Source organism: Carcharodon carcharias, chromosome 8 (assembly GCF_017639515.1).
Source record: "Carcharodon carcharias isolate sCarCar2 chromosome 8, sCarCar2.pri, whole genome shotgun sequence".
Taxonomy (NCBI): domain Eukaryota; kingdom Metazoa; phylum Chordata; class Chondrichthyes; order Lamniformes; family Lamnidae; genus Carcharodon; species Carcharodon carcharias.
The window spans coordinates 151,905,203-151,930,114 of record NC_054474.1 but is presented as its reverse complement, the minus strand read 5'-3'; the positions used below and the strand labels follow the sequence as shown (position 1 = coordinate 151,930,114).

The 24,912-nt window shown below is 41.7% G+C and overlaps 1 protein-coding gene across 4 annotated transcripts in view; it reads left to right on the top strand.

Annotated features, from left to right (window-relative positions):
- The window catches only part of LOC121280796 (protein FAM102A-like), a 109,274-nt gene that overhangs the window by 72,299 nt on the left and 12,063 nt on the right, over positions 1-24,912 (top strand). For all 4 annotated transcript variants that reach the window (XM_041193022.1, XM_041193023.1, XM_041193024.1 and 1 more), the window contains 6 exons: positions 624-744; positions 3,470-3,499; positions 10,448-10,564; positions 12,239-12,285; positions 21,357-21,508; positions 24,232-24,336. In XM_041193022.1, the coding sequence (XP_041048956.1) occupies positions 624-744; positions 3,470-3,499; positions 10,448-10,564; positions 12,239-12,285; positions 21,357-21,508; positions 24,232-24,336 (572 nt within the window). The remainder of the gene's footprint in view (positions 1-623; positions 745-3,469; positions 3,500-10,447; positions 10,565-12,238; positions 12,286-21,356; positions 21,509-24,231; positions 24,337-24,912) is intronic.

Genomic DNA, 24,912 nt, shown 5'->3' with positions numbered 1-24,912 from the left:
TATTTGATAATGCTCCTGTAAAGCCCATTGGGATGCTTTACAATGTTAAAGGCGTTAAATAAGTGCAAGTTACTGTGGTGTGTCTGAAGAAAATCATTAATTGATGCCAGTGTGAGATGCTTGACAGATGATTTATATTCAGTTTTCAAAATAATACTTCACTTTGTGAGTAGGTAACTTGTCCAGTTCTGAAATTCATCCTTGAACTAATCTTGCCAAGTGTATTTAAAGACACCTTCAGTTATAGACTCTCGTCTCCTCCTTGCAACTGTATTCCCGATCTTAACCTCCATTTTGCACCTTTTTAAAAGAGTGGCTATCAACTTTCCACTGACGATAGGAAGAGGCAGTTAAAAAGGAACGAAATGCGGAGTCTCCCACCAGACTGGTCAGTAATGTGAGGACTTTGGAGTTAGCCACAGGCACTCAAAACTTTGGCTGGCGGAGGTGTCCATTGGTAGTTGGGGAGGAGAGTCTGTCAGTAAAGAATGGGACAGGTGATTTATACCCAGAAAAAAGACATGGGAGGGAGCATTCCAATTTGGTATGCTTGATTTTAAAAACCATACTTGCATGAAAATGTGATGTGAGCACTAGGTAACAAATTCTTCATCTTTTTGCAGAGAGGAAGTTCAGGAGAATTGTGTTCGTTGGAAGAAGAAATTTAATTTCATCTGCAAGATGAGTGCAAATCCCGCAACTGGTGTACTAGATCCGTGTATCTGCAGAGTATCTGTACGTAAGGTGGGTATCTTGGAACCCAGGACTTGCATCTCACTATGTAAAAATTATCTAGAGATCATGTTTTATTGAGTTTTATTAATGTCTGTTTTGTGAAATGGCTCAACTGCCATGTGTGCAGAGTGCTCAACACTAATGAATTTCAGACAGAGGAGATGGACTATGTAGGGAAAACATTCTTTACCTGCACAGGTTTTTTTCTTCTTGATTGCTTTATTGTTTTGTTAGAGGAAAATTTCTGTCCAGATACAATTTTAAGCCTAAACTTTATTGGATTACCTATGGCACCCTGTGTTCCTGGAAAAAGATTGTTCCGTTGATCTTGAAATATGGACAGTTTTCTGCTATCCCTCTTGTGCCCCTTTGGCATTAAAATAACTTTACAAGTATGGACTTAAGTTTCCTCAAATTAATGTTGGAGATATTTTTGAAATTCTTTAGTTCTCTGTTTTTCTTTCTCATAATCCAGTCTGCATGTCCCAATCTTTACTTTGCTTCCTGCACAATTATTTACGTGTAGCTTATAGTTCCTGTTTTTCACTTCCTAGTTTGCAGTCCATGTCAGGGAGGATTCTTTAATCTTATTGATTGAAGAATTTCCTGGTGCTTTCCCCATTCAGACACCACATAGCCCCTTTAGAGGACGCAGCACTGGATTGGATGCAGGTTTAGTAGAAATCTCTGCTGACAAACCCGTTAAATATCTCTGGGCAACTGTACACGAGGTCAATGCCGAATTGTTCCTTTGTCGCTGAGAGGAAAATCTGAGCTATTATATACACCCAAGAAAAGACATATTGTCTTAAGTGTCCAGGATGGATTTAAGGTCCCAGAGCCTGAAGGATTGTATTCTAACTGTTTGTCCCTGTTTTTCATCTTTAATACACAGCTTGCTCCTCCTCTCCACTTCCCCCAAATCTATTTCTTACAGGGAATTTGTGCTGAATTTTCTTAATTTTTTGATTCCTTGCTCAAAGGAATGGCCAAGTAAATGGCCAGATAAATAAACTGAGTTGGATATTATATTGGATGTTTTGGATTGTTGAGGTAAGAATGAGGATTCACGAGATTTGCATGACTGATTCAAGTCTGTGACCATATTTTTCCATTCATTTTAAACACCCTGCTTGGAAAATTGCCGTGCTATTCATGACAGTTTGTATATCCAGGCTTAAGAAGTTTCTGCAGTTCCAACTTTTGGAGAATGGAATGCTATTCTTTTATTTTTTTCCTGACCTATGCCTCCCCTCAGCTGTTGCCTCCAACTCAGCCAAAGCCAGGAGGGGAGAGTCTCAATCTGGAAAATCTCCATCAGGAGATAACTAGGCCAGGAGTAGGACCCAAGCAGCCGCTGCTTAGCCTTGCACCAGCTCAGACCCAGCTGCCAGCACTCAGCCCACCAAAAGGGCTGCTTGGTGGAGCCAAAGGGTTTGGCAGGCCCAGCTGGGGGCATGAGCAATGGAGCCTGAGTCTCTGCGGGGATTGGAAAGCCCGGGCGTGGAAGCAGCAGAGCCTGAGTCTCCGTGGATTTGGTATTTGGGGCGGATGGGAGGGAGGGAAGTGAAGTTGGCAATAGGGGCTGCTGAGTGACTGGGCAGGGGGTAGGTACAAGAGTTTAGAGAGAGGAGCTGCTGAGTAAGTGGATGGAAAGCTGTTGGGAAGATGGGCTGCTGACTGATGAGAGGGAGGGAGGGTGGTTGGCAAGACGAGTGGGTTTGAGGCAGAATTTGTGGGTTTTGGGCAAAGAGGCTGATTGCAATGTGAGAGAGACTTGTAATTTATTCTTTCGCAGGATGTGGGTGTCGCTTGCTGGCCAGCATGTATTGCCCATCCTTAATTGCCCTCGAGAAAGTGGCGCTGAGCCACCACCTTGAACTGCTGCAGTCCATGAATATTACTATGCTGCTTTATTGCTGTTTTATTTTTGGTTGCCTGTGTTTGCGTTAATTTTCAAGAGATTTTTTGTATACTCGTTCATGGGATGTCGGCATTGCTGGCGAGGCTAGCATTTATTTCCTGTCCCTAAATTGTCCTTGAGAAGGTGGTGGTGAATTAAAATGTAGTGACATTGGAAAATAGTTTGCAAAACACTGTCATAGACCTTGCTTCTCCTGACATGTACATAATCCAGCCAGGTCATGTTCTGTTGTTCATATGGACTTCATCCTATATTAAACATACTGACTGCGTTGAATGCTGAAATACTGAGGTCACTTTGGTGATTTGGTACAAGTGCATTGGTCCACAGTCTTGACAGTATAGAAGGTAAACAAAGGGATGGTGTTTTTACCCACTTGAAATCTAATTTATTCCACCTATTTGAAGTGACCTAGAAGTATTTGCGTTTCACTGCAGATTATAAAAAGTGCTATAATTACATAATTCCTTGATAAAAGAATTTCAGACCTTTTATGTCTTCAACCACTCTCCACCCTGATATGTCTTAATTGATCATTTCTGTAATCTGTATAACATAATATAATAGTTACAACAGTCCTTTTCTTCCTGTCAAAACCTTTCAGATAGGAGCATTGCTGAAATTAAGAAATATAAACGTTTTTGAACTCTTCCACATAAAATTAAGTTTCAGTAAGAAGGGCACCTCTGGAGCTCCTTCAATCACATGGCAGTGTGCTAGAGTAAACTTTCATGTATCCATCTGAGAGTCACACAATGGTAAGAATAGAGTTTGTAATTATAATTGTTGCTCCTTCCTGTTTTGTTGTAGGAACTGAAAGGCGGAAAGACATTCTCTAAGGTAAGATCACATATCTACATAGTGACATGTAAGCCATAGACGGAATGTGATGTAGAGTAACGGGGTTCACATGGTCAGGATGCTTGCATTATATGTGACTGAAATCAGTGAGTAACACAATAAACATCTGCTAGGAAGACACTTTGCAGAGGGAATTGATCCACCGAACCAACACTCCACCATTTTTGCCAACTGTCTTTTCAGTCCAAATATTCACCTTTACCAACTCAACTGTAAGCACTGTTTCCTGACTGAAAAATACAACTCTACCTAGACTGAGTAAACAGGAACCCTTGATTCAGGCGGTAGCATTCTTGTTTCTGGTTGGACGTTAGTGGGTTCAAGTCCTCCCCCTCTAGAATTTGAGCACATGCTGCACTGTAATATCAGGTGAGATTAATATGTGAGCACTGTACTTGTACAGGCGCTGTCCTTGGACGATGTTAAAACAAGGTTCATCTACATGTTCCACAGGTTCTGGTGGACCTGAAGGATGCTGGAGAATAGCTGGGAGTTCTGCTGCAATCCTGGCCAGTGTTCTTCAATTAACCAGCACGGGTTCAAAAAATATTAGATTAGGTCATTCATCTCCTTCCTCTTTGTAGGATATAACTGCGCAAAGTTTATTTGCTTACATATGTTCACAATAATATGTGAAGTCCTCTGAGATGTATTTTCAGAAATAATGATAAACTTCAATATAAATGCTTCTCTTTGTTTCCTTACCATCATTAAGGGGTGTGACTAAGAAATGCAGTGGATTGGAAAAATTGAACATGCTGTTGCTGCATTTGTGCCAAGAATTGGAGCTCCTAGCACTTTGCTCCTTAGCACTGCCTACCATAAAATATGATATATCTGTATGCATTTGTAAAGGGGTGTATGGTGATCTATTAATTCCTAGTAATGTTTGAATATTACCTATTATTCCTGAAGGGAATGGATTGAAAGGTTTCCTGATCAATGCGGTCTTCAACAGTGACATAATTTTTCCTAAAGAGTCAACAATATGTTGTCAGTTGCAGTTACCATGGCGAAGCTGCAAGATAGCAGTGAATGTGAATATGTAGATATTTTACTTCCAGTGTGACCTCAATTGGTTTTTGGATATGTACCACATTTGTCATTGGACTATTTTTAAGGGTCATGTTGCCGCAAATAGTGAATACTCACCCATAAGTAAGTCTCTTCCAAGGCAGTAGTTTCTGACATGTCTGTAAATGTTTGAAAAATAATAATAAGACTGTGCAGTGTATTAACAGGCCAGTTAAGTTAAATAACACAGACTGTGTTAATTGCATTTTGTACTATGGTTAAAAGAGAGAAGGGTTCCTATTGTGTACAATATTATACTATTTCCATGCTGAGCAAGCATTTTAACTTTGAACTGCAGAACCTCTTAAAATACCAATGTTCTGTGCCAGTCTGGAACTCAGGTACACAATCCTTCATTTAATTTCTAGCTTTACCACACGTTTATACTTAATTGACATCTTAATCCCGATTTTGCCAATACTGGAGCCAAGCTATCAGATGCAGCAAATTTCCTGATGCCCCATGTCTGGGAGAAGTAAACCTCATCTGATCAATGAGCGAGTTGAAGCAGTTCAAATGTTCCCTTTCCCCACTTGTAACTGATTCTTAAAACGCGCAAAATTCTCTTTGCTGTTCTTCATGCATTAGCTTTCAGGATTAGCTGGTCTGGAACACCAACCGCTTCAACTCACTCATTGATCAGATGAGGTTTACTTCTCCCAGACATGGGCATTAGGAAATTTGCTGCATCTGATACCTTGGCTCCAGTGTTGGCAAAATCAGAATTAAGATATCAATTAAATATATATGTGTGTGATAAAGCTAGAAATGAAATGAAGGATTGTGTATCTGAGCTCCAGCACTCCTGTGCCAGAGCAACCCACTTGCCAGCTTTTATTTTCATGAACACTAAAGATTCAGACCAAGAACCAGATGGTGAATGATGCCAGAGCAGCATTTTGAATACCAAATAGATCAAAACATTGGACAGTGGAAAAGGTGTTTGGTTTCACAGATGCCTCAAATATAAATGGGGATTATTTTCAGTAAAGATAACATTGCTGTTCCATTTTATAAGCCTACATCCGTCTATGGAAGAAGACTTTACATCACTTCACAATAGTTCTGGATTGTATCAGATTGAATGGATTAAACAGCGGAAAATCCAATCTCTCTTCCCCAATCCAAAATAATTTTAAAATATTTCACTTTCTCTTCCTCTCCATTCTCCATTCTCAATTATCTTAATCCTTTTCTTGCTCTCCAACATTTTAACGACTTACCTCTGTGCTATTTTTGAGTAGTTACACACTTCCAGGACTTTACCTCCAATACTGCCTCCTGGATTAGCTAACAGGAAGCACTGCTCGAGGTCATTTCAACGTCCTTGCATCCCACCCGAATAAAATCACCTGACATCTCAATTGTGAACAGATCAAGCCCACTGTATAGTTATATTCCACGTTCTTAGCATATTTTTTGGCTTCAACCTTTCAGATTAATCTGACAAGTTGTGCAAGTTTTTCCCTCAACACTTAAATGCCAAGTTTGAACAGTTGTTTAGTCTTTCTCCATTGGATTGTGCTTCTTTCTTTTGAATAACTAGAGACTGCCAACCATTTCCAGCCTAAGATGGAAGTTGTTGTGCAGCCTGTGGATAATGCACCCCTCTCCTTACAAACTTAAATGTCAAGAAGCCACTTGTCTTTAGGAGGCCTGTGCCAATGTCTGGACATTGATACAAGTATTGAGCAACTTCTGTGGCATACTGGAACTGAAACACATACCGGTCTTGTGCCTGTGGTGCTTTTCTATGTGCTTCTGTCCAACTCCAATTACTAGACATGCGTCTGTTACAGAGAGTATGAAATTTATGTTGCCCTTTCTGCAGTTGATAAATTGGTGCTTTCGCAAGTGGCAAGAAAAATGCTAACATCTTGTACTAGTTTGAGAAAATCTGTGAAAGCTTAAATTGTTCTTTACATTGTGAGTTAAGAGGAAGTTTGATTTTCTAAAACAGTATTTACTGCTTTCTCATAATAGGCTCAGAAGAGACTGGGACAATGAGCCTCTTATTTCAATCTGAAATAACCTCCTCCTAAACAGTGTTGCATTGTCTAAATTTGTCAGTTTAATCAGCAGTGTTAACAAGGGTATGCAATTAAACCTCTTCGGTGGCAAACACCTGCTTGTAGATCTGAGATAACCCATTAACTGGTATGTGCTGCCTCAGGACATTTTAAAAGTAATGAGAACAGGATCTCCTCTGTGGATACTTAAAAAAGTGTATTACTTACGATAATATGGTATCTGTAGGTGCAATGCAGACCAAGGAGTTCCTTGTGTATCACAGTCATCAGGACCTATGATCACAATTCTTTTACCTTGCTGTATTAATGTTCAAGTATATATTTTATTCTGTCTATTCTTTCATGGGATGTTAGTGTTGTTGGTAAGGCCAGCATTTGTTGCCCATCCCTAAATGCCCTTGAGTGACTCACTGGGCTCAAGGATGGCAGAGTGAATCATACTTCATGATCACCAACAAATTTATTAATTAATTGAATTTAAATTCCACCAGCTGCCAGTGAGATTTGAACCTGTGTACCCAGAGCATTAGCCTGGGCCTCTGGATTACTGGTCCAGTGACATTACCACTATGCCATCATCTCCCCATGTATAGAGGAACCTGTTTATATTGAGGAAAACACTTGACTTTGGATGGTTTGAACATCAAGACCTCTGAATCTGGAGCTGGTCTTATAGCTTTGCAAATGTCATCTTTTCTCTTCTAAGTAAAGTGTATTAGTTTTTAAGTTTTGCTGTTAATATTTCTCATCACTACTGTGGAGTTTTGCTACTTCTCACAGTGGACAGCAGAGGGTACTGGTTGGGGTCCAGGGTTAGTGGGGGGGTGGGAGTGGGGGGTGGAGTAAGAACCTTACTAAGATGCTAACAATCTGGACAACTTGCGTGACTTTTCTATAATGACTTTAGTTTGTGATTGTGGGGTTGGGGCAGTGTTGGTGGGGAGGAGGTGAAGAATGATCAGACAATAGATAGTTAGCCTCTGTAAAGGATTGTTAGCTCAAAATGACTTGCTTTGACTTATTTAGATGCTTGTTTTTCAGCACTGTGTAGACCAATTTAATAATGGTGTTTATAGATATACTGTATGAAGTTTTCTCCATCCTAGAACCATGAATTCTTCCTGACTGCATAACCTACAGCCTGAACTTCTTTAAGACAACAATTGTTCTTCTCTTTCGCAAAATCTAGCTGATGTACTTTAATGCAAGGCACCAGCCACTCACTGAACCACTCACTGCTTTAGCCAGCTAAGCCCATGAGAGAGGTCACCTTCACTTTTGTCTTTCTTTTCACCCTCTCTTTTAACATTTATTATATTAAGATTTTCAAATTATTTTGTGAAACCGCATTTAGTTTTTAAAAATATGTTGGTGTCTTTTCACCAACACCTTTTCATATAGGCGGTACTCAAATCCACTTGGATGAATTTGGTGTATCCTTTTTTTTGGAGGGGACTTTAATAACTGTTGGAGTGGTTCCATAGCCATAAAACTTGCATGTCACAATTTGTTGGCACATATGCAAGCATTATAATGAATCTTAATTTTGATTTAAACGAAGCTGTGGCAGAATTATGCAGTAGAACAAATTGTGCTGATGCAATGGATATGCCTGTGAATGTCGTCAGTTATTATCCTACCAAAAACAAACTACTTGCATTTGCATAGCGCCTTTTAACATCCCCAGGTACTGCACAGGAGTGTTTATCAAACAAATTTTGACCGAGCCACATTATATATTCGAGTAGATGACCAGATCAATGTTTGAGGAATGTCTTGAGGAAAGAGGTGGAGAGACGGAGAGTTATAGGGAGGGAATTCCAGAGTTTCGGACTTAGGCAACTGAAAGCTCAGCCACCAGCAGTGGAGCAATTAGAATCAGGGATGCTGAAGAGTCCTGAATTAGATGAGCACCAAAACTCGACTTGTGGGACTGGAGGAGATTGCAAAGGTAGGGAGGGGCAAGGCCACAGAGATTTGAAAATAAGGACAAGAATTTAAAAATGAAGATATTACTTGGCTCCCACCATTGTAGGTTAATGAGCACAGGTGACAGGTGATTAGAACTAGCTGCTAGTTAAGACATGGGCAGCAAAGTTTGGATGACCCCCAGGAGGAGTCAAGAGTGTAGAATGTGGGAAACCAGACAGGAGTGTGTTGGAATGGTTAAGTCCAGAGGTAACGAAGGTATGAATAAATATCTAAGCTAACCTGCAGTTCAAACAGACAAAGTCTGGTTGTGTTATGGAGCTGGAAATGGACGGTCTTAGTGCTGGCACTAAGATGTGATCAGAAGCTCATCGCGGGGTCAAATATGATACCAAGATTGCGAAGTCTGGTTTAGTCTCAGACTGTTGCCAGAAAGAGGGATGGAATTAATAACTAGGAACAGAGTTTGGAGGGGAACAAAACAATGGCTTTGTTCACCCCAATACGAGGAAATTTCTGATCATCCAGAATGGATATCAGGTAAGCTGTCTGATAATTTAGCAACAGTGGAGCCATGGAGAGGTGGTAGTAAAGTAGAGATGGGTGTTGTCAGCATACATGTGGAAACTAACATTGTACCTTCAGATGAAGCTGCCAAGGGGCAGCATGTAGATGAGAAATAGGGGGCCAAGGAGAGACCCTTGGGAAATACCAAAGGTAATGGTGCAAGAGCAGGAAGAGAAGCCAATTGCAAGTGATACTCTGCCTACATTTAGTTAAGAATGGAATCACTTGAGAACAGCCCCCCAGGAGGAGGATGGCGTAGTCAACTTGTGAAGGCTGCAGGCAAGTTGAAAAGGACGAGGCGGGGATAGTTTACCTTTGTGATAGCCGCATAGGATGTCATTTGTGCCTTTTGAGAGCCCATTTGGTTCTGTGGCTGGGACTGAAACCTGATTGGACAGATTCAGGAAAGCTGGGTATGAATTTGGGAGGTAACATCACATTTGAAGACTGAATGTCAGCCAAGAATCTCTGCACAGTGGAAGGATTGAGAGAGATGGTGGTGAGAGAGCTGGCTGTCATCAGCATTCATGTGGAAACTGACAGCACTCAGCTGGAAACATGGCTTTCTTTTGAAGCTTCTGTCAGTTTCTCCTCATGCCCCCTCCCCCTCCCCCTCCATTTTCTTGTTCCCATTTGAGCTGAATGCCTAGTTTCTGGAAGTCAAATTTTTCACCTTTGCTCCTGACAGTTCGAAACTGTTTGTGGTCCAATGCAGAGTACTTCCAGCTTGGTTGGTAGTGAAGTTTTCCAAGAAATCTGAAGAGTGCCGCTTTAAAGCATACAGTTTAAAATGTTTACCCAAGTGCAACTGTGTTGTTTGGTTTATGAGTTTCAACTGCTGGAAGTCATTATAGCTCATCTTTCTCTGTCGTCATGCTTAGCCAGTTCTGCATGTTCAGTTTACTTTATTGGTTTTTAGCCACTGCCACATAAGCGTTGTTTCTTTGTACTCTCTGGGAAAGTCATGCGTGATTGTGCAGATATCTGTCCAGTGTGATTTCTCTGCTAATGCACTTTTCTTTTATTGAGGGTTGTGGTGGGGAGGTGCAGAATATGAAGTTCAGTTCCAATTTAATCCTTCAAATCTAATTCATTTAAAATAATAATTGACCTGTAAATTTGTTTGCTAGTGTGAACTTCTAGATAAGAAATTTGTGTGTTTGTGTATGGTGTGTTTCTCTTGAGTTATTTATTTTTGTGAAAGTAAAAGAGGACACACCAGATTAAATTTAATTAGGCTTTGTTGTCCTGGTTTTCCAAGGGCAATGGCCAGACGTTCTCTGGTAATTTTCCTTTTTTAAAACTTGTTTTTTTCCCCACTTCCCAGCTTGGGTTCGCTGACCTCAACCTAGCGGAGTTTGCAGGTTCAGGCTCCACTGCACGCTGCTGTTTATTGGAGGGTTATGACACAAAGAATACTCGTCAGGACAACTCTATCCTTAAGGTATTGTTGCGGGGGGGGGGCGTGGAGAGAGAAGATTCTGAGGTTTAAATTTTTTTTTAAATGAGATGTTAAACTATGGCCTATCTGCTTCCTCGAGTGGATGTTTAAAATTCTTTTTAAAATCCTGCAAATTATTCGAAGAGGAGTAGGAGAATTCTTCTGGGTTGTAGCCAATGCCCTTCCTTCAATCAGCAAAAACAGGTCCCTGATTTCATTAATAAAGCAGAGAATACTGGAAATACAAAAAGTGTGGCAGCATCTGAAGAGAGGGAAATAGTTAATGGGTGGAATCATCATCTCTTGAAATATGAGCATGAGTCAGGATCATATCCAGGTTCTGGCCCTGCTCTTTTTGTCAGGGTGCCTGTCTATGAGATATCCCTGGAGGCAGCTGATTAAGAGCCTACCTCTGGGCCTGCTGCCCAAGTAAGAATGGCGGGTGGGTACCTGAGGCTGCAGACCCAATCAGAGGGCTTGCAGGCTTGGAAGGGCTGCATCCCATCATGAGAGGTGGGTGCTGCCAATGTCAGGGTGGGGGGAATTCAAGGCCTCCTCCATCTTGAGGCACCCTCTGACAACTTAAAATTCAATTAAATAAACAGTGACCATCCCTGTGGACATGCTAAAACAGAAGTCCTCGTGAGCCTCCATCCGGCCAACCACTGGCAAGCCACCTGCCAGGCTTGCCCCTGAATGGGGTGTCCGCCTGTCAGCAATGTGTGCAATTGGCCCGCAAATGGACATTTAATTATGCAGACTGACTGTCGGGCAGAAGCCTCTGCCTACGCTGGCCTGACACGTATTTCTCTCAGATTCCCCCCAGTCCCGCCTTGAAGCCCTCCCCTGCAGGCCCAGGAAAATTCCGCCCAACTTTTCAGGTTGATGACTTTTCATCAGTTCTGGCAAAGGTAATCAAGCTAGAACATAACCCTGTTTCTCTATCCTCAGCTGTGACTTGACCTGAGTGTTTCCAGCATTTTCCGTTGTTATTTCAGATTTTCACAGATTTCTTACAATTTATTTAATTGCTAGTGGGCTCCGGTGATTGCTTGCTGTGTATTTGCCTACACAACCTCAATGCTGTTCAGAAATAAATATATTTTTGGCTGTGAAAGGCAGGTCTTTCTTTTATAGGTTTATAAATACAGGTCTGTGTTTTATAGGTAACTAGCCTAAAACCTAGCATTCACTTGATAGATGTCAATCATTGCTGTAATTCTCAAGAAGGTTGCTTCATTTTGTTTGAAAGCTAAGGATTGTACTAATGTTTTTCTGAAGCATCACTTATTCTTGTAGCACTTTTTTAAAAAAAAGACATGATTTGCCAAGTGGGCTATAGTGCAGAACCACTGAAAAGATACTACACTGTAGTCGACTACAGATCTCCACCAGCAGCATATAAACAATGTGCTTTCAAACTTGTAGTGGTATTATCAAAATAATGGTGGGGAGGGGGGAAGAGTTTGAAGTAATTACAGGGTTGTGATCATATGTTTGGAGTTTAGATGAATTCTGACCTTTTTGGTTTGAGGTTCTCTGATCCCTGGATGAAATCGCTGCCTTTTAATGATTCAGTTTTTTCCCTTGCATTCTCACAGCTGCTTTAAAAGCAGTAATGGACCTTTTATTAGAAATCTTATCCAGTTTCTGACAAAGCCTTTTTTCTCTTCTCAGGTCACCATAGGCATGCAACTGTTGTCAGGAGACCCATGTTTCAAAACGTAAGTGTTTCAGTGACGCTTACACTAGCTTTTGTGTATGAATTCAGTACAGTTACAGCTGAACTCATGCAGATAATAAAAACAGCCTGACTTGTGTTTTTCTAGATGCTGATGTGGTTTAAAGACAGTTATGCTCCCTCATACTTTATTTTCTTGTTTTAAAAAGTAACAGATTGCTCCATCTCAAGCTTTTATTTTGAGGTTTTGGCTAGTTTGTGTTTCTTGGATGTCGGTGCTGGATTGCCAGTGGAGTAAATGCTCCGCGAAGATCAGATTCCAAGCATCCATTTCTTCGGTTTTCATTTACCACCATTTCGGTGGTCAGATATTGACACCAAGTTTGTCAGCAGTCTGATTCAGTGAGATGAAACCGGAAGTGCTGGGAGCTCAGCAGGAAGCTGCCTGGCACCTCCTGTCCCTGTCTGGTTGCCGGGAAAAGCCAGATGCAGAACGTGGCAAAGAAACATTTACTCCTTTCCATTTCCAGTGTAGCATTGGCACAGATTGAAAATAGGAACTTTGAGCATCTGCCCACTAATACACTTTTTTTAAAAAAAAGTATTAATAATGCAATTTAATAGTGGAAGGACTCTTTCAAAGGGGTGTTTTCTTGCATCCTTAAGCTCAAGGGCTCGAACAAATACCCAATCATGTCTTGTGAATGATTCTGAATGAAAAATTTAGTCTGACAGTATATCTCATTCCCTGCCCGCTCCCCTCTAAACAAAAAAACTGAAGTGATAAAATAGCACAAATGTGATAGCATCTGGTGGTGTTGTGTAAGCTGTTAATTGTGAGGAAGCAATAAAATGGTACTAAATGTTTTAAAATTATTTTATTTAAGTGCTTAAAACTGCTAAGGACTGTTTTGTTGTTAGGGCAAATCAATGAAACAGTGTACCTGATGGCGGTAGCTCATCCAAGTATCAGAAAATGTGTTATGGATGGATCCAATTTATGTCAGTCGCTGAGCAATTGAAACTGAAAAGTAACTGTTCTATCTAGTATGAAACCTTTCCGTGTTTAGGTATTTTCTAGAAATGGAATGCCTGTTTCCTCTGGATTCCATATTAAACTTTATTTCGTACCAGGTTGGATTTTGACCCTCCATACATTAAAAGGTAACAGTTTTTTTTATTCATTCATGGAATGTGGGCTTCGCTGGCTGGGCCAGCATTTATTGCTCATCCCTAATTGCTCTTGAGAAGGTGTTGGTGAGCTGCCTTTTTGAACTGCTGCAGCCCGTGTGGTGTGGGTACACCCATAGTGCTGTTAGGGTGGGGGTTTCCAGGATTTTGACCCAGCGACAGAGAAGGAACGATGATATATTTCCAAGTCAGGATGTTGAACGACTTAGAGGGGAACTTCCAGGTGGTGGTGTTCCCATCTATCCGCTGCCCTTGTCCTTCTGGATGATAGTGGTTGTGGGTTTGGAAGGTGCTGTCTAAGGAGCCTTGGTGAATTCCTGCAGTGCATCTTGTAGATGGTATTCATTGCTGCTACTGTGTGTCAGTGGTGGTGGGAGTGAATATTTGTGGATGTGGTGCCAATCAAGCAGGCTGCTTTGACCTGGAGTGTTGTGGGAGCTGCAATCACCCAGGCAAGTGGGGAGTATCCCATCACACTCCTGACTTATGCCTTGTACATGGTAGACAGGCTTTTGGGAGTCAGGAGGTGGGTTACTCGTCTTACTATTCCTAGCCTCTGACCTGCTCTTGTAGCCACAGTATTTATGTGGCTCGTGCAGTTCAGTTTCTGGTCAATGGTAGTCCCCAGGATGTTGATAGTGGGGGATTTAGTGATGGTAATACCATTGAACATCAAGGGTTGATGGCTGGATCCTCGCTTGTTGATGGTCATTGCCTGACACCTGTGCGGCACGAATGTTACTTGCCACTTGTCAGCCCAAGCCTGGACATTGCCCAGGTCTTGCTGAATTTGGACATGGACTGCTTCAGTATCTGAGGAGTTGCGAATGGTGCTGAACATCGTGCATTCATCAGCGAACATCCCCACTCCTGAACTTATGATAGAAGGAAGGTCATTGATGAAGCAGCTGAAGATGATTGGGCCTAGGACACTACCCTGAGGAGCTCCTGCAGTGATGTCCTCGAGCTGAGATGACTGACCTCCAACAACCACAACCATCTTCCTTTGTGCTAGGTATGACTCCAACCAGTGAGAGTCGTGTCTCCCCGCCCCCCCCCACAATTCCCATTGACTCCAGTTTTGCTAGGGCCCCTTGATGCTACACAGTCAAATGTGGCCGTGATGTCAAGGGCAGTCACCTCAGGAGTTCAGCTCTTTTGTCCCTGTTTGAACCAAGGGCAGAATTTTGCAGGGGTGGGGCCTGCTCGCCGATGCGTGAAATGACACAGGATGACGTTGGGCGGAACCCCCAACATCATCCTGGTCCATTTAAATTTTCAGGAAGGTGGGCCCGCAGCAAAATCAGTTGTGGGCCCACCGACCTGCCAGTGGCCAATTGAGGCCATTAACAGGATCACTTATACAATTAAAGGACCTGACCATCCAACCTTAAGATTGCCCCAGCGGCAAACAGATAAAACGTGAAACCTCATCCACAGACGGGATGAGGTTTCATGCAGGGTTTCAAAATTTTTAATAAAGTTATGTTAATTATGAACATGTCCCATCTCATGTGACATTGTCACATGAGGGGGACATGTTAGGGAATTTTTTTCTTCTATTTTTAAAAGCGTAACCGATCTCCCTGAGACGGCACTTGCCAGTGTTGTAGCTGTACTGGAACAGCTTGGTGAAGGGTGCATCAAGTTCTGGAGCACTAGTTTCAGTACTGTTGCTGAAATATTGTCAGGGCCCATAACCTTTGCAGTATCCAGTGCCTTCAGCTGTTCCTTGATATCACATGGAGTGAATTGAGTTGGCTGAAGACTAGCACCTGTGATGCTGGGGACCTCTGGAGGAGCCTAGATGGATTATGTACTCGGCACTTCTGGCCGAAGATTGTAGCAAGTGCTTCAACCGTATCTTTTGCACTGATGCGCTGGGCTCCTCCGTCATTGAGAATGGGGATATTTGTGGAGCGTACTGCTCCAATGAGTTGTTTAATTGTCCACCATTCACGACTGGATGTGGCAGGATTGCAGAGTTTAGAACTGTTTATCAGTTGTTAAACGGGGAGCAGTTGCTTTTTCATGTAAAAGTGGCAGAGGGGAAATTTTTTTTGTAAAATCTGTAAAAGTGAAATGATAATAGGGCTAATCTGCATTGATTTTAGTAGCCGGCCTTGTATGGTTGAGAATTGGATTTAAAAGTCTCAGGTCTGTTGCTGTCTGAAGTGGCAGATTAGGATGACATGAAATCTGGCTCTTCAAGATTAACTCCTGGAGTAGCCCATTCTTCTGGGGGGCTGCATTGTGTGGGCAGAGAGATTCTGAAACGGTGCTCCTTTCAGAATGCAAAATGCTTTGCAATCTACAGGACCATGTTTTAAATTCTCCTCCTACCTGGGAAACTTCCTGTGTGGATTAGTTGCTTTCCAAAAATAACCAGCGAATTCCGTGAAGCTGCACATTCGTTATTCTCAATACCAAGTGTAGACATCCTACAATGTCATGAATCTTGACTTTTAAAGAATAAGCTTTAATCTCAGCATCTCCTGAGCTATTAACCTTGGCAAACATCCCCCTCTTGACTGGATATCACTGAAGCATTAAGCTGATGACATGGCAAAGGTAACTTATGTTTCAATAACGTGGTTGATGTTTAACTGCTCTGTGAAATGGCCTAGCAGGCCACTCGGTTGCCAAGAAGATAACTCACCACCACCTTCTCAAGGACATTTAGGGATTGGCAATAAATGCTGGCCTTGACACCAGTGCCCACATTCCACAAATGAATGAAAGTTGCTCTCTCTGATGAGAGTGTAAAGTTGACCTCCCACAGGACACTTCAAAAGTTTCATAACTATAGTTTTATATTGATTCACATTCTTTGCTATATAACTCCTTCAAGTATTATGTCTCTTTTGATGACTAAACTTCACTTCACCACCAATATGTTTTTTAAAATGTGTAAGGAATGATTCCACGCACAGATTCTGGAGACAAAAAGCAGTCAAGTGCGATGGGAAATGTTTCCTGGTAGGGTTTTGCCAACAAAAGTTTGCCAAGAGTCAAAGAATCTATTACTGCTGCATTGTGATGGATTAACCTCTGGCACCACTCTCTCGTTAAATGCACACTCAATAAATTGAACAATAGCTGGTTGACATCCAACCAGTGGTGTCGGGTGATGTTTTTCAAACGTGTATGTACATCAATTGTCCAGATAGTGAACTAAATACTAAAAATACACTTCAGTATTTGTCTTGTTGGCATAGTGATATCAGTGAAATGCAGTAGAGCTAGACCAACTGAACTGGATCATACATGCTTAGTGCTGCACCATGCACATGCTCATTGGTTTGTTCACAGGGGTGATTGGGAAAAGTAACTTTGTGCTGATTAAAACAATCCATTCAGCTAATGGAAATTGTGAAGAACTGATTTTCCACACCTCACAATTTTCCCATTTTCTTTTCTCTTTTGGTAGGTTCCAGTTATATACCATTTCTCCGTAGACTGTTCCCCTCTGACTATTTTAGTGATCCACACTCGGATTCTACTTTGGTTGTAAAGTAACAGAGGACGTTATAATTTACACCATGCCAGTCATCAAAATCTATTAGTTGTCAACCACTTAAAATATCAATGTCACAGCTTGCTCCCTCTCGTGAAATTCATGTATTTTGTTGGTATCCAATTCCACTGGCAAATGAGATTGTGCCTAAATAGCCACTCTTCCTGTTGGGTTGGGCAGTGGGTTTGGAGGCCATCCCTCTTGCCCCTGGCTGATACTTGTTGACCCAGCACAGTTGGAAACCTAGGATGGTTCTATTATGTTTAGTACAGTGTTACATTAAACAGCAGAGTCACCCTCCTGAATCACTGGGGAGTGTCCACCCTTTTCTTATGCCACTTCTGCTCCATTTATTGAAACTCTGTCACCGACTATTCCCTGACTGAGAGCCCACAGGAAGGAGATCTGAGTTGCATGGACATCAGTCTCACCGGTTGCAAGAGGCTTATAATAGGTTGACACATCCTTGATGTCTTCCTTCCTTTTCCACCCTCCCCATCCTTTGTCTAAAAGTACTCTGGAAGCACCTCAGTTCCTCAGATGTTGAGTTTGAGGTTGGGAGTTCATGTGAGGATGAGTGCAATGGCCCAATATTTATGATTCACAGAATTATTGAGCTTTGAATGTGAACGGTCAAAACTAAAACAATTGTTCTTTGTTGAAGAAGTAACTGTGGCAACAGTCACAAGTTTTATATCACCAGGCATAATGCAAAACTATGCCAAGGCTGCATTGCCAAAGGATGACTGAAGATTATTCTTTCCAATCTGTGTTACAAACTGGAGAAAATCTATTGTGCAACCATCTGAAAAGTCAGTGCAGTGTTGCAAAAGATTGAAGAAACCACAAAAGCATTGTGGGACATTTGAAAATTGTGCTCATGTCCTGCCCTAAAGGAAGTTTCAAAATGGAAGCAGGAGATGTGTGGATTTGTTTATACATTTAAAATTTTTTTTTAAAAAATGTTGAAAATGTCACTCTAAACAGGGCAGCAGATGGCGAGCGTGCGTCCTGGCATCTTGCGAAACCTCAATTTATTTTCTTGTCCCATCAAGCAATATAATTTTGTACACAATCAAAATGTTTAGATTTTCCGTTTATTAGCAGTGTACAGTACTAACTATACAAAGAGGATAATCCTGGCTCTGATGCTTAATGTGTATGGCTGTGGATAAGGGCAGGGCCATGGATGGTCAATGCAGGCTCCAGCATGAAAAAGACACTTTTTGGGCAAATATTTTGAGTGAGTAGTGGGGATTGTTACTACCGCCTCCATGGAACTCTGTACCCTATTGATAACTACCTTCAGGAGAAGTGAAAACTGAAACTGGGGAGAAAGAGTTGCTAAATTACAGACCTTGGTATTTCTTCTTTCCTAAAAACATTGATACCCTTATTTGGGCACGACAGCCTGCCTATGTGCTATTATTATGTATAGACTGTAACAATGGTTGACCGCAGACTGTTTGAGTCCATGCCAGCCTAATCCTCGTCTGGATTTACCTGAAATCCACACATCTCCTGCAATTGTCACTAAACAGCAATCTCCATCTCTTGCTGTACTTTTTTCTGGTCTGTAAATATCTCCTCAATTAAGCCTTGACTTCCAGGATCTTTTTAGTCCACTTTGAACTTGTTTGTGTGGGGTACCTTAAGTGTGGCTCGGCTGCACCTGATTTCAAGTCACACACAGGTTGTGTGCTCGAGTCCTTGGAAGTGGGGCTTTAATCTGACTTTGTGGGGGCTGAGTGCCACCACTTAGACCAGGCTGACAGCAGTTAGGATCGCACTAACGATTGATCCAAATTGGTAGTATTTGCACACAGCCATGACAAAATACTAACGCAACAAACCTCTCTCGAAGGCAGCCTTTACAACAAGCAGCTTCTTTCCTCTATGTGCTCATGGTCCTCTGACAAATGTTGCTCATTGCACAATGAATGTCTTTAAATTTTATTAGCTCCACAGTGCATTCAGAACCAATGTTGAGGTTAATTTGCTATAAGTGTTTCCATTGCAGTCATTGGGCAATCTTTCTTTGCCAGTTAGAAAATCTCCATTTTTGTTTCATTGTTCCAGCATTTTGGGAGTGTGAGAGTACGCTGCCCTCTGGTGCCTGTGGGTATCTGTGCAGTGTTCAACACCCAAGATTTGATAGAAGTGTTCAAAATCATGAGGGACCTGGACAGAGCAGATGGGGGAAAACTGCTCCCATTGGCAGAAGGGCTGAGAACCAGAGAACACTGATTTAAGGTGATTTGCAAAAGAAGCAGAGGCAACACGAGGAAAAACTACTTCTACGATGTGTGTGATCAGGACCTGGAATGCCCTGTGTGAGAATGTGGTGGATGCAGGTTCAATCAAGACCTTCAAAAGAGAACTGGCTAATTATCTGAAGAGAAAAAAATTGCAAGGCTATGGGGGAAAAGGCAAAGGAGTGGAACTCTGAGTTAATCTTCCAGAGAGCTGGCACAGATACAGTGGGCCGAATGCCCACCGCCTCTTCTATAACAGCTCTGTGATTCTATGAATATCTTGTAATCTTCATCATTTGATACAGATAAGGAAAGCTAGTTTTCATGGTACAGTTGGTACATGGTACAGCATGATGATTACAGTACTGGACAGTAATCCATGGGCCTTGGCTAATGATCTGGAGACATGAGTTCACATCCCATGTCACAGCTGACAGAATTTAAATTTCAGTAAGTAAATCGGGAATGAAAAAAAACCAAATATCCGTCAGGGTGACCATGAAACTACTGTTTTGTTGTAAAACCCACCTCGTTTACTAATATCCTTTTTTAGGGAAGGAGATCTGTCCTTAAGCTGATCTGGCCTACATGTGATTCCAGGCCCACCACAGTGTGTCTGACTCAATTGTCCTTTGAAATTGCCTCTAAGCCACTTAATTGTCTTGAGGACAATTAGGGGTGGGCAATAAATGCTGCCTTGTCGTGGTACTCATGCCCCCATAAATGAATAATAAAAGTTATTTGGCTCATTGTTCCACAGATAAGTAAAGCCACATTTTCCTCCCATTTCAGCACCCAGCTACATTTTAAAACAATTCTAGGATTTTTCCTCCTTTAATGATTTAAATTGAGGAAAAAAAAGTTTGAATTTTAGAACAAAGAATTTTGGTAAAAGAAAAGCAGGTTCTCTTTGTTAGGGTGTACATTTGCTTTGCAATTGTGTCCACTAATTTTAATTTGAGGCCTACTGTCATAAATCTCCAAATAAGGAAGCTGAACTTGAGTCTCTCCACAGTCTGTAAAAGATTTCTTTTAACATTTTACTGAAGATGAGTAGCCACCTGAAATGCAATGCCGACTGACTGCTTGGCATTGGGAGCATGGAACAGTCCCAGGATAGGGATAGCACAGATTAGAGCTGTGATTAAGTCCTCTTTCTCCGCCCCCAGTCCCCTCTGAGTATTATTGTACGTGATTTCTTAGAGCATCTGGCGCCTGTATTTATTTAATGTTTCTGCATACCAGTGTTCACAATGATGAAGTAAAGAATGTTGGTCTGATACAAATCATTTTTGTAGGTGGTTTAAGGTGTGAACTTTTCTTAACTGTGAACTTATTCTGAGAATTATAGGAATTTACTGGGGGTTTTTCCCCTTTCTCCTCCTCCTGAAGGCTTTGTCAAATGGGGTGCCAGTTCCACAGGTGCCAACAGCCCTCCAGTGCCTCACACAAGTGGCCATTCTCTTTGTAAGCCTAAAGTGTAGGCAAGCTGTGTGCCTGTGGGTGTTTCTTTGCAACTAAGCCCAAATACACCAAGGTACTTTACTGAATAGCAGTCGGCCTGACTTCCGCCTCCTCTGGCCAAGGACATTTGTGTCCAGTGTTTATGCCACCTCACTGCCTAATCTGAGAACAGCAGCTAACTCAAAACAGACCAGGCATCAAATATGGAACAAGAAATAAAATAAATATTTGCATTTATTTATAGCATTTTTATCTCTATGGAAACTTTTCACAATATTCATGAAATGAACTTGTTTGCAACAACTATTTTGTAGCAGCACTTGCTGTCGTTCTGTGCTGCAAATAGTTCTCAAATGACCGGTTTATCTCTCGTTTCCACTCGGCTGAGTAATTGGGGATTTCCTTTGGATATGTTGCTGCTGATCAGAGAGATGGTAGCTTTATTGACCTTTTTTGGGATTAGAATAAGGTTTTAGATGAAGAGATAATGTTGTTAATCTGCAGCCCATTGTCCTACCAGTCCAGATGCTATCTGAACTGATTTGAAACTTGAGGTTCCAGAGAGAGAATTTGGTTACCATTTCGTCTGCCCAGCTGTAAAAATGGTATTGCCAATCAAGATATTCCAGCCAAAAGTGCAAGAATTTCGAAAGTGTTGCAGCTAATTTCTTGTGTTGATTTCCATAGGCCTGCATGTACTGCCAAGTCTATCGCAATCCCAGGCCAAGATAGCTCCTTGCAGCTGGACTGTAAGGGGGATGGGACCACAGGCAAAAATGTTGCCTCCGGTGGCTTGCATTCAGTGAGGCAGCCAAAACCTCGGCCTCCACTCAGTTCAGGTAAAAGATATTCCAGTTGTGTGAAATACTGTTTTCTCTGTATGTATGGCCTGGGTAGTATCAACGTCTTAACACAATAAATAAATAAATGATGGGTTTTGACTAAATTAATTTTACCTCTCATTCATGCCTTCATTACCTCTCTACTTGACTCTTCCAACATCCTCCCAGCTGATCTCCCACATTCTGCCCTCCATAACCTTGAGGTCGTCCTAAACTCTACTGCCAGTGTCTTAACTCGCACCAACTCCCATTCCCCCATCATCCCTGTGCTTGCTGCCCTGCATTGGCCCCTGGTCAAGCAATGTATTGATTTTAAAATTCTCATCCTTGTTTTCAAATCCCTCCATGACCTTTCCCCCTCCCTATCTCATCCAACCCACAACCTTCTATGATAATCTTCCTCCCTGTAATTCATTGCTCCACCATTGGTGACCATGCTTTTAGCTGCCTAAGCTCTAAGTTCTGGAATTCCCTCCTTAACCTCTCTGGCTCCGTCTCTTTTCCTAAGACACACCTTTAAAAACTGCCTCTTTGACCAAACTTTTGGTCATTTGACCTTTTTTTCAATCATGGGATGTGGGCTTTGCTGGCTCAGTCAGCATTTATTGCCCATCCCTAGTTGCCCTTGAGAAGGTAGTGGTGAGCTGCTGCCTTGAACCGCTGCAGTCCATGTGATGTAGGTACATCCACAGTGCTGTTAGGGAGTTCCAGGATTTTAACCCTGCAACAGTGAAGGAACGGCGATATATTTCTAAGTCAGGATGTTGAATGACTTGGAGGGGAACTTCCAAATGCTGGTGTTCCCATCTAGCTGCTGCCCTTGTCCTCCTAGATAGTAGTGGTTGTGGGTTTGGAAGGTGCTGTCAAAGGAGCCTTGGTCATTTGACTTTTTTGTGTGCCTTGGTGTCACACTTTGTTTTATAGTGCTCCTGTGAAGTGCCTTGGGACATTGTTAAATGAAGCTGCTAATGTAACCATTTCCATCTATCTACTACAAATGAAAAGACAGTCTTACCCATTGTCATTACATTCACTGGAAAGGTTAAAGATGATCTCATGCAGCAGACCCATAAATCTCATTTACTTAACCAGGGCAGACATTACTCACTCTTCATCTGGGGATTTCTGAAATGTCGTTATCTGCACTGGATAGCCTTGATTTAGTTTGCTGCTCTATTCAACATCCAAACTGAGATTTTCACAATGGAAATCCTTAGAGATAAGCGTTTTTCTTTTAAATAACATGTTTAATGTGGATCTGAAGTAGTCTGCAAACCTCGTTGTCTGTGCAAGTAAAAATTAAATTTCTTCAGTTGACTTTACGACTGTCCTTCACAGCCTGAGCAGGTCCTTCCCACTGCGCTACTGTTAATAGGGCTCATTTCACTCATTGCACTTGGCTTCCTGGGCCTATAAATCAGACTTTCAGCTTAAGTGATCACGTTTTTAAATAGTGTGCCGACCTCTTTATGGCATCTCCTTAGTGTTCCTAATGACTTCCTATTGTCCAGTCAGCAGGAATATCAATTAGTTGACTCCCGCCTTAAGGAACCATCAGATTTTATTAGAAAAGTTCAATTTTCTGTTGACATGTAAAGTCAAACTGGTGATTTATTGATGTGAAACACTTTGGGACATTTTACTACGTTAAAAGTGCTATATAAACACAAGTCCTGTAGATCTTGTTATAGGAAGGTCATCTGCGATATACTACACTTTAGGCCCAAGTACTTGGGTTCCTCAGTTGCATTAGAGCCAGCTAGTAATGTAAACTTCACAATAAAAATGAGAAAATATAACTTCATCAGCAGCAGTTGACGTTAGGATATTACAGCACTTGAGGTTTGTGGCCTCTGAGGGGCAGGCTAGTTATACGTAACTACACATTAGCAGCATAATAATTGCGTGTTACATTGTATGAAGCTACCATCATTATAAACAGATCATCAAGACTTGCAGAACATGAGGCTATTCAGCTAATGTAGACTCTTTAAAAGACCTATTCAGTTAGTTCCACTCCATTGCCCATTCACCATAACCATGCAGTTTTCTTACCTTCAGGTTTTTATCGCATTGCCTTTTGAAAATTGCTATTGAGTCAGATTCCTCTACCCTTTCAGGCAGTGCAATCCAGATCATCATAACTCCCTGTATAAAAACCTTTTCCTCATCCCAGCTCTGGCTTTTTTGCCAATTACTTTAAATCATTCAACCTGCCATCAGCGATGCCATGGCAGATTTGCTAGAATGGAAATATTTTAAAATGCCAAGTTATTCGTGCATAAGACTATTTTCAAGGACTTTGTGGTATTTTAAGATTAGAATTTTATTCGATACATAGCATATATAAGTGCATTGGCCAGTGCTGGGGTTTCTCGTTACCACTGTTAGTTTTTGTTTAAAATTAAAGTTTGAATAGTGTTTTTTTATGCCACCCCTTTCCATTGCTGTATCACAACAAAAACCCAGACCTCAACAAGGTGGAACAGACCAAACTCTTGTACTGTGTCTCAGCACAGCCCTGGCCTGTAGCTGCACTTCATTAGCTGAGCAGAGATGGGCTTCTGCAAGTTACATGGTGGAACACTTTGTTTCTCTGCCCCGCCCAACCCCGTACCACTTGTGTTACCGTTTACCTTTGTCCTGAGCGGATTAAATTGATTTTGAAAAGAAAATGAAGCTTTTTGCAATGCCGCCTTTGTTTGTACTGTTTGTGCTAGGCCTGACCGAAGATGCAGATCAGACCCCGTCCAGCCCAGATGAAGTGTTTCAAACTGGTCATTCTCGGAATTCCAGCTATGCCAGTCAGCATTCTAAAGTGTCAGGTAAATATTTCCTGTGGTTCTTCCTGTGTTTCTGCCTTCTCTTGGGGAGGCTTAGTGTAGGCTGGGGAGTTGTAATCTTGAACATACAGAAGAGGCCAAACTATGGAGTATTTGGTAATGTGATGCCAGATTTGATGACAGGAAAGTGGGTTTCAGTAGTGTTGGATTGATGTTCTTTAACCAGCCTTGCAGTTCAGTGCACAGCAGATAGTAATTTGAGGTTAGAATAGCTGAAACAAAAACAGAATTACCTGGAAAAACTCAGCAGGTCTGGCAGCATCAGCGGAGAAGAATAGAGTTGACGTTTCGAGTCCTCATGACCCTTCGAGAATAGCTGGCCTGGGTGGGATAGTGAATCTTAGCAAGAGGGGAAAATAAAAGTCCTGTTATCTAGGGCAGTAAAAACAAACGGTGTAGAGAGATTGATAGAGCAAGGCAACATGAGAATACAAAGCCAGGATTCAGAGTCCAGTTAAAGTAACACTGGGAGCGAGGCTAGTTTTTAAAAGCAACAAACCTGTGGTATGATTAGAAGTTGAACATTTCCTGTTGGAATTTAAGAGGAAGTAAAAATGG